The sequence below is a fragment of the Chinchilla lanigera genome, unplaced genomic scaffold (assembly GCF_000276665.1).
Source record: "Chinchilla lanigera isolate Chin_1 unplaced genomic scaffold, ChiLan1.0 scaffold00018, whole genome shotgun sequence".
NCBI lineage: Eukaryota > Metazoa > Chordata > Mammalia > Rodentia > Chinchillidae > Chinchilla > Chinchilla lanigera.
The window spans coordinates 14,420,050-14,430,348 of NW_004955419.1; the positions used below are offsets into that span (position 1 = coordinate 14,420,050).

At 35.8% G+C, this 10,299-nt stretch overlaps 1 protein-coding gene across 3 annotated transcripts in view; it reads left to right on the forward strand.

The window, feature by feature from the left end:
• Positions 1-6,621, forward strand: part of Zfp37 (ZFP37 zinc finger protein) — an 18,019-nt gene extending 11,398 nt beyond the window's left edge. For all 3 annotated transcript variants that reach the window (XM_005382694.2, XM_005382697.2, XM_005382698.2), the window contains one exon: positions 3,117-6,621. In XM_005382694.2, coding sequence (XP_005382751.1) covers positions 3,117-4,645 — 1,529 coding nt within the window. In that variant the 3' untranslated portion in view covers positions 4,646-6,621. The remainder of the gene's footprint in view (positions 1-3,116) is intronic.
• Positions 6,622-10,299: the final 3,678 nt, after the last annotated feature.

The following is a 10,299-nucleotide window of genomic DNA, read 5'->3' on the forward strand; positions in this document are numbered from 1 at the left end:
ATTGATAATTTCCTACCACTTTGTCTGTAATTTGGTAAGCCCCCCTATTATTGTTATCCTTCTTTTACTCTTTAAAATAAAAAAAAACTTTATCATTGCTACGCTATTTTCTGGGTTCAGGTTTTTATGAGCTTTTTGAAGGTTGTTTAAGAAAGGCATATTCTATTCCCTCCAATGGCTTGCTTGGTCTAGTAAGCTCCATGCTGTAGCTTCTGAAATAATAGTTGTTTTAGCTTAAAATCCATGTTTCAGTTGCTATCTCAAATTCAAGAAATCTTCCAACCCTAATCAAATGTGTTGCCAGACTCAACTCTCTCCAGTGTGACCCTGTTATTATACCAGTTCTCTCATTCAGATTTTCTTCCTTTTCCTCATGTGAATTTTTCTTTTAGTGCATTCTATCTTTTTTTTGGTGGGAGATGTCAGTTGTGATCAGCCCAACTTATCATAAGAGGTGCTTATAATATAACATGGCAAGGGGAAGGCTTTGAGTTTTGATTCCTTTTCTACCTTGAAAAGAATTTCCCCCATTTTCCTCATCATCCTTGGCCATTGGAAGACATGGCCTTGTCATGATACATGGGAAATTCTGTTAAACTCTTTCTCCTAAGGTGCTGTAACTCATAATACTTTCTAAGTAAAAAGCAGCTAGCAACTAACTACACTTTTGTGGATTCCTTACTATATCAGTTCTTCTGAAAATTGATCTACTCCATAGAAACTAATCTCTTAAATGTTCACCATTAAAGTGATAGTATTTCCTGGCTGTCTATTCAGTACCATAACTTGTTTCTGATCAAATCCAGTTTGTACTTTTTCCAGTGTTTCTTTTACCACAAGAGTGGCTGTTCACTTTTTTCCTCTGCCTTTTTCAAATTGTGGGGACTCTTTTAGTGTTTTTAATTCTCACTTTGAAGCTTTTTCTGCTTTCCCATACATATAGCTGAAAAGACCACCCCCAAATGGCATCCCTAGTTCTTAAGTTTATAGGTTTACACATACAATATCTATATTTAGCTAGCCAAAGTGTTTGAATCTCAACCCCAAATTCTTAGAAGAAAAATATTATTGAACCACTTAGGGCCTGGTGTTTACCACTGTTCAATAATTGTTTTCAGTAAGAAGTTGGATCCTACAGTATGAACATGGCTTCCTATACCTGTCATTGTGGGTGATGGTCTCAGAGAAGGGAAACAATGATTGAGAGTATAATTCAAAATATATAATTATGTAATGTATAGGGTAAGAATATGAGCAACTAATTAGAGGTAGGGATAAACTTAACATTTATAGTTGGCAATTATAATGACTTGAAAAGAACAAAATGTTCTTTGTTCCATGGAAAACTGTTGGAGTGCATGTACACTGTAAATCCAGATGCTGTGAAGTTTGTTTGCTGAGCTCTTTGCTGTGAATTTTATCATTTTGTGAAGTCCTCAGAGAACTGAGGAACTGTAAGGTGCTTTTTTTTTTTAACAACAGTACAGTAGCATTGCAACAAGTAATAGTGGAACACCTGTTTCTGCTTATTTCCTCAGTCATATATTAGTACTCCTTAGTAGGCTTATCTTATAGTTTCTATCCTAGTTTACTTTAGTTAGCCTTATTAAACAGAGGAATTTCTGATAAGAATATGGGTGTATCTCTTGTAATCTAAGGAGAGGTATTTTAGCCAGATCTCACTAGGAACTAGAACAGGGAACTGGGAGTCCACTGGGAAATGAAATGCAAGTAGTGTCCTTAAGCATGTAAAATATTATATTTCTGTTTCTCTCTGTTTATGCTTCATTCTTTGTCCTGAGGAGTTTTTGATCATATAGAGAAAATGTGGCCTTACTAGTACCTGTCTTGTATCATTTTAAAATTTAAGCAGTGAGTGGAGATCACATAAAGTCCAAATTTGTTTTAGTGGTCTGGGGACTGGACCCAGGACCTCATAAATGCCAGGCAAACACTCTGCCACTAGCTATACCCCTAGGCCTTTTAAATTTTTATTTTGACATAATTTTTCATTAAGTTGCCCATGCTGGCCTTAAGCTTGTAATTCTTCTGTGTCACCCTCCCAAATAACTGGGATTACAAGTATGTACCATTGTGCCTGGTCAGAGCCTACATTTTTGGGAGGAAGAATTTCATTGGATACCTTGGATTGAACCAGATGTGTTTACAACTGAATATGCAGAGGTGGGGTAATATAGTACAAGCCACAGACAGTAAATATTATGGTAAATTGGCATTTTTTTAGATCTGGGCATCTAGGATTGAGGAGAGATTCAGAAAGTGTTGGCTATAATCCCAGGCTCTTTTAACTTCATTTATTCTCTATTTGATGTTCCTTGTCTTAGTTACCTTTCTTGTTGCTAAGGCAAAATACTGGACACCCAAAGTTAAAGGAGGAAATTTTACTGTAGCTCATGGTTTGTAGAGGTTTCAGTTTATAGTGGGCTGGCTCCAAGGCAGGGTGGCATGGTAGAAGGGCATCACAGAGGAGTAATCGTTCATGCCAGGAAGAAGGTAGCAAAGCAGTGAAGTAGCAAAGCAGCGAAGCAGCAGCAGCAAGCAACAACAGCAACCCTCTTTCTGTTCCTTATATTCTATCCAGGCCACATGTCCTTAAGGTAGGTAGTACTCACTTCCGGGGTGGGGTTTTCCATTATCCACACCCAGAACTATGGCAAACCAATCAACTAATTTAGTAATCACATACCCTACATCACAGCATCCCACACTTAACCCCAGCATCACACACTTAACTCCAGCATTACACACTCCCTATCTAGCTCCAGATCTAGCTTTTAAAAAGTCCCACATATGACCACATGAGGCTTTGTAGGGACATCTAACAGACACAAACGCTAACAGTCCTTATGTTTATTTCATCTTTTAACCCAGGTTTCAGGGTCATATTTTTAAGCTGTCAAACCTGTTTCTAATCACTGTTATTAATTTTCTTTCCCTGGTTTTATTGCAACGTTTATCCCCTCAAGTCTAAGAGGATATGGACATTTGCTCTTGATAGTTCTTTCAACATCACAGTAGAATATTTCTAAATCTTACAAAGAATTTACATTAGTATTTGAAAATTCATAAGAGTATGTCATTAAATTCTGTTTTAGAAGTTCAACAAGGTGATGACCAGCTACAGAATAACCAGAAATCTCAAGACAAACTCATTGGGGAAGTTGCATTGAAGAAAACTCCAACTAAGAAGAAAGACAGTGAGTATACTTCATTGGAGAAAAAAAATAATGTGAGTACAAAACATAGTCCTTCAAAGAAAAGGTTTAAATTTGATTCACATGCAAAGAATTTGAAACAGAATATAGCCTCACCTGGTCATGTAAAAAACACTGCAAAAAAGAAACCTGATGTTGCTAAAGAACACAGGAAATCATTAAAGCATGGCTTGTCTCATACAAAGAAAGACAAAAATCAAACTGGAAAGAAACTTGATAAATTATCTAACCATACTTCTTCTGATAAGTGTGACAAAATTCAAACTGGCAATAAACAAGAGAAATTACATGATCATCATTCATCCTGTACTAAGAAAGACAAAACCCAAATGCAAGAAAAACATGAGACATCATCTACTAAGACTGATAAAAGTCAAGCTTGTATAAAACCTTATGAATGTAATCAATGTGGGAAGGTTCTCAGCCATAAACAAGGACTTATTGACCACCACAGAACTCATACAGGGGAGAAACCATATGAATGTGATGAATGTGGAATTGCCTTTAGCCAGAAGTCTCACCTGGTTGTACATCAGAGAACTCATACTGGAGAAAAGCCATATGAATGTGCTCAGTGTGGCAAAGCCCATGGTCATAAACATGCCCTTACTGATCACCTAAGAATTCATACTGGGGAAAAGCCCTATAAATGTACTGAATGTGGCAAAACCTTTAGACACAGCTCAAACCTTATTCAACATGTGAGATCTCATACAGGTGAAAAACCTTATGAATGTAAGGAATGTGGAAAATCTTTCAGGTATAACTCATCTCTTACTGAACATGTGAGAACTCACACAGGTGAAATAGCATATGAATGTAATGACTGTGGCAAAGGTTTTAAATATAGTTCATCCCTGACAAAACATATGCGAATTCATACAGGTGAGAAACCCTTTGAATGTAATGAATGTGGGAAAGCATTCAGCAAAAAGTCACACCTCATTATACATCAAAGAACTCATACAAAAGAGAAACCTTATAAATGTGATGAATGTGGAAAAGCCTTTGGACATAGCTCATCTCTTACTTACCATATGCGGACTCATACAGGTGAAAATCCCTTTGAATGTAATCAATGTGGGAAGGCCTTTAAACAAATTGAAGGCCTTACTCAACATCAGAGAGTTCATACTGGGGAGAAACCATATGAATGTAATGAATGTGGGAAAGCTTTTAGTCAAAAGTCACATCTCATTGTACATGAAAGAACTCACACAGGTGAGAAACCATATGAATGTAATGAATGTGGAAAAGCTTTCAGTGCAAAGTCACAGCTTGTTGTACATCAGAGAGCCCATACAGGAGAGAAACCCCATGAATGTAATGAATGTGGGAAAGCCTTCAAACAAAATGCATCACTTATTAAGCATATGAAAACTCATTTAGAAGAGAAAGCTCATAAATGAAATCAATTGTGGAAATCTGATAACTGTTGTGTTTAATGTTAGAAATATGTATTCTAAATTTAGAGAATATTAGAAAATCTCTGGTGAGAAGTCACACCATGTTATACGTTAGCAAATTGGAATGTGGATCTTCATATAGAAGCAATAGATGGAAATAAGGGTTGTAATGTGATACCAAGTTACAGAAAACAAATTTTTTTTTTGAGACAAATAGGGCCTTATTTTTAGGTCAGAATGGCCTTGAAGTTACTATGTAGCCCAGGCTGGTCTTGAACTTGCAGTGATCTTCTTGCCTCAGTCTCCTGAGTGCTGCGACTATAGGCATGTGCCTCCATGCCTAGCAAAAATATTCTTTTAAAAAATTATAAGTGATCTACATATTTGTGATCTGCATATTTGTGAAAAAGTTATAAATGATCTACATATGAAATATAAAGCTTTAAGCATTGAATAATCAAAGCAATGATGAAGCAAGTTGCATATGCTAATAATTTGTGTTGCTTAGATCTTGTGCACTTAAGCACCACATATTAGAATTGAATTTGCATATCTGTATATTGCTTTGTATAAATAAGGATGGCTATTGTATAAGCCTCTTTTATATTCTATCCAGGTTTTTTAAATTAATATCTAAATTGGCTTCTGCATTAGCAGAAAGCTTTATAAAATGCTTTTTATTAATCTAAAAATAAACAAAATTAAAATAAATCTAAAGATATAAATACATTGGTGAGTGTAAAAAATTAGATTATTCAACTATGTATACATTGTTTCTATTTTTGTATAAAAGAACTTGTGTTTACCTGTATGTGTGTGTGTGTATGTATGTATATATTAATATATTTGTATATAAATAGATTTTGTTAAAAAAGTCCAGCAGAAACTTAATAGTGGTCACCATTGGACACAGGAGTATAGGAATGCTGTGTGGGTTGGGAATAAGACCTCTTCTTTAATATATTGTTTAAATATCTATCATATATGTGCATTTATTCTCACAATTAAAATACTTTTAATATGCATAAATTAATACTTTAAGAATATCATTGAGCCAACTGCATGATGTTTGACAAATTATCATGGTTCCTATGCTTTTTCATGAATGATCATGAATCTGAGCTGTATGGCATTAAACATATAATTGAATTCACAAAGACTTATCAAACACAAGACCATTAATAACATAATGAATTACAAATGTAACAGCACTGTGTTTCTTCTGTATGCTATTTTATTAAAAACTCAAGATGAATTGTGATTGCAGGTGAAGTGCAGTAGTTTGTTTTGAACAAGCACTCCATTATCTCATGCTCAGTGTCCTAATACAGAAACACCTCAATCAGGGACTTCAAATGTATTGAAAAAAAATGCCACCATATTCTGTTCTTGCCCAATAACATACTTAATGAATCACTGCACTCTTTCTGAGTGTACCCAGAGTTGACCCCAGAAGATTCTTAAGCATGGATTCCAGAAGATACTCTGAATCAGTTTGAATTTGCACAAGACACCATCTTGCCATTGCATACCTAAGGTGGTTTTTTTTGTTTTTTACTCTTGACTCCTAGACAAAAATATATACCTGCAGTATATATTTTAAAATTTAAGTTATTATACTACAGACACAGACATGGTACAAAAATGGTTTTGTAAATTATTGTATTAATATTTTAATATAATATTGTTTATATGTAACCTAAAAATATAATATGTGATATGTATGCTGCCTTTTGTATTTTTTACAGCACTTCACTATATTATCTCATTTATTCCTCAGAACAAATATATCGGTCTGTTATCAAGGCTTCTCTTGTCCTGTTAAATTCTGTTTAATTAATATTTCCCAAGTATAGTCTAGCATAATAATGAACCCTAAACAAATATGTGATTAAATGTCATCTTCAAGTGTTTCAATTTAAGTTCCTGTGTTTCTAATCTCCTCATTTCAGAAAATTAAAAAATCTCAATATTGTGGATGGAATGTGTGTTTGCATGCACACATACACACAGACATGTGGGTTGAAAGGTGAACTAATGGATATTGTGCTGTCATTTCCAAGTAACTTTTTAACTCTCAGGACAAGGGGCTGGGGATTTAGCTCAGCGGCACGGCGCCTGCCCAGCAAGCGCAAGGTCAGGAGTTAGATCCCCAGTACCAGAAAAAAAAAAAAAAAAACTGTTAGGACAAGAAAATGCAATGCAAAAGCCACTACATCAGTAATTTCATGCCAAATGGAAATGTGGCACTATGCAGAGAACATCATTATCCAGATGCTTAGTAAACCTGCATTTTTTAGAAGGATAAATACATTACAGGTTATGGCTGCGTTGAATTTCCACAACTCTGAGAGAACTCATAATAGTGCCATGCAGGTACAGTCAGAAAATAGGTATACCTGAACAATAAAAATGAATGCTACATGCCATTTTGTACAGTGAAATGAGTGGAATTGAACATCAACAAATGAAGAAGTGATTTCTAACAAACCCTGGATATGAGCAGAGTTAAAAAATAGACACACAGAAATGAGTTTAAATCAGTGATACATGATCTTTAGTGTAAATCAAAATTGCCTGAAGGATTTGTTAAAACATGGACTTTTGAAATGTAAATTCTTGACTCCTACACAGATGTATTAATTCAGAAGCTCTGAGGTTGAGACGGAGGAAATTGCATGTGTAAATAAGTTGCCAGGATATATAGGTCCTGCTGTTGGGAACCATACTCTTAAGAGCTATTGATCTAAATCACTGATAATTAATTTTAAAAATATGTTTAAACTGTTTCTAAGATCTAAGATCTTATTTAACATATAAATGAGACATACATCCATAAAATAAATTATTAACTTTTTGAGATATTTATACAATAACACTAATTATTGGTAAGGACTATTGTAAGTCATAGAGTGCAATTAACAAAATCAGAATAAAAAATGTCTTTCCTCATACACCTTAATTCTACAGGGGAGATAGACAATAAATAAATATAGAGGGCTGGGGATTTAGCTCAGTGGCACAGCACCTGCCTGGCAAGCACAAGGTCATAAGTTCGATTCACAGTACCAGAAAAAAAAAAACAAAAAAAAAACAAAAAATAATAATACAGTATGAAAGATCATCAGATAACAAAAGCCAAAACAGGGAGTATGGGTGAAAATATTGGGGAGGTGGCAGTACTGTCACTTGGTAGTAACAGCAAAGTAGCAAGAGAATTTGAAAGAGCATTCCAAGCATGTCTTTTAGAGTCTGAAGATAGAAGGGAGAAAAAGATTTAAACTCCTCTGACTGACAAAAAGAGGGAAAAAAACCTCGTTATTAAGTCAAGATTTTACAAATAATTAGGTTTGCAAGAGAAGTAGAAAACATACTACTTTTGGTAGTAAAGATTGTACAGCTTACTAAAATCAGAACAGTATATGTCAAATCTCAAAATGTCCCAATCCTGCTTGTATGAATATATTCTATGGTACATAATCAGGTTGTGCTGTAATGTTTAACAAAGAGCAAAGAGATATCAGATATAATACGTACTTCTAATAAATTGAATAATGACACCTTCATAAAATGAAATAATATGACACTAAAATCATGATTTCACATTATACTTAAGAAATGTAAATAATCTTGTATTTTCAGTTATGAATGTGGTTTACTGATGCATCTCCAAGCATCAAGTGAATAATCTAATATTGAAGAAAACAAAACTTTTCCACCCATTCCCCTTTTCATCACATTTTGCTAACATTTTATTGACCATATGTGGCATACTACCGTTCTTAATTTCCAGAGTAGCTTGAAAAATGGAATCTTTAGCCTGTTCTTCTCCTTTTCTTTTTCTTCTTCTCCCAGCCCCCTCCTCCTCATTTTCCTGTGGTACTGGGGGTTGAATCCATGGCCTTTGCACAGAGCCAAATCTCCAGCCATTTAATTTTTTAATAGGAGGCAGGGTATTGCTAAATCATTAAATTGCCCAAGCTGGGCTTGAACTTGCAATCCCCCTGCTTCACCTTCCTTGTTTCTTAAACTTTACAGTAAAGAAAGGAAAAACATGGACATTGAAAAATTAAGTGATTAGCAAAACTATATCTTAAATAGTTAAGTAAAAATCAGATTACCAAATGATATGTACATTAAGATCTCAATTTAAACATATCAGGGCTAGGGATTTAGCTCAGTGGCACAGCACCTGCCTGGCTAGCCCGAGGTCATGAGTTCAATTCCCGGTACCAGAAAAAAAAACCAAAAATTTAAACTTATCTATCTGTCTGTATATCTGTCTGTCTAGCTAGCTAGCTAGCTAGCTAGCTATTTATCTATCCATCTACTTTGGGGTCTTGACATAACCCCAGTCTCCTAAAGGAGTGGACAACAAACAGCATAAATAAAAGAGACCAGTAGTATGATTTCTGGAGTGTCTAGGGTCAGCACTCTCTCTCAGGAGTAAAGACAAAGAATTCCACCGGCCAGTCCATATTTATTTGGTTTTCAAACAGGAATCGGGTACTGATGCAAGCCCAGGAACTGAGCATCCTTGGGATGTTAGTTCAAAGACTCTCTAAGCAGTAAATTTTGACAGTTAAGAAGACTGCTTGATCTCTAAGGTTGGCAGCTTTATTGCTCTGGAATAGGGGTGTCAGCAGCCCATGTCCTTTGCTGTCTCAGCTGTAGTTATCTTGACTTCAGAGCACCATGCATATTCTCTTTTCTAACATAGCCAGAGGGCTCTTTGTTCAGCAACTTAACCCTGTACAGCCCTAGGTTAATACATATACCTCTGTTTGAAAAGTACATATTATCATTGCATGGACAGTGGTTCTTTTAGAATCATGGATTTAGATTTAAGTTTTATGTTTTCTAAATAACTTATATTTTTATGGATTAATTTTACTGCTATGGCAAAGTAGATGCATAGTAGGCATGACCCTCACACAGATGAAAATGATAAACTCTAGACAAACGCGTGTGCACATGCACACGCGCGTACATGCACACTGGGCCCCAAAGGTGCTAGAGAATTTATGAAAGCAGACAGACTGTGTGAAAGAGTTGAAACTTGAAGAAAGGGAATGATAGGGGGTTGAATCACATTTTTACAGGGTTTAGCCTTAGGACAGGCTTAAATTTTGTGATAGAAGGGGATAATTTGCTAGAATACATGAGTGTTTGACATGATTAAAATCTCAGGCCAGTCACAGCCACTGCAAAGTGAGGGGAGGATCCCAGAAGAAAGACTCAAAATGTGGGTGATCCAGATTCTGTTCAGGTGTCTTTGGCTGATACTTGGAAACATACATATATAACATAAATTAAGAACAAAAGAACTGGGCTGTACATGGGCATGAGAGACAGTTGTGGAGAGGGTGCAGGCTCATTAGATTGACACTCAGGCTGGGGAAGGTATGTGGACCCTGCCCTCCATGGTGAGAAGCCAGACTGGTCTGTGTAGCTTTCCAAAGAGACTAAATCTGAAAGGGCTGGCATTAATTCCTGTGGCCTGCTTGAACCCCTGTTCCTGCCCGCAGGTACAGCCAACTAGGACCCTAGAAGGGGAGTGGGGATTATAAAGGGACAAGAGACACGAAGAATGGAGGCAAGACAGGATTCTGATCAAGCCTCTTTTATTGGCGGGGAGTGTTGCGAATATATAGGGC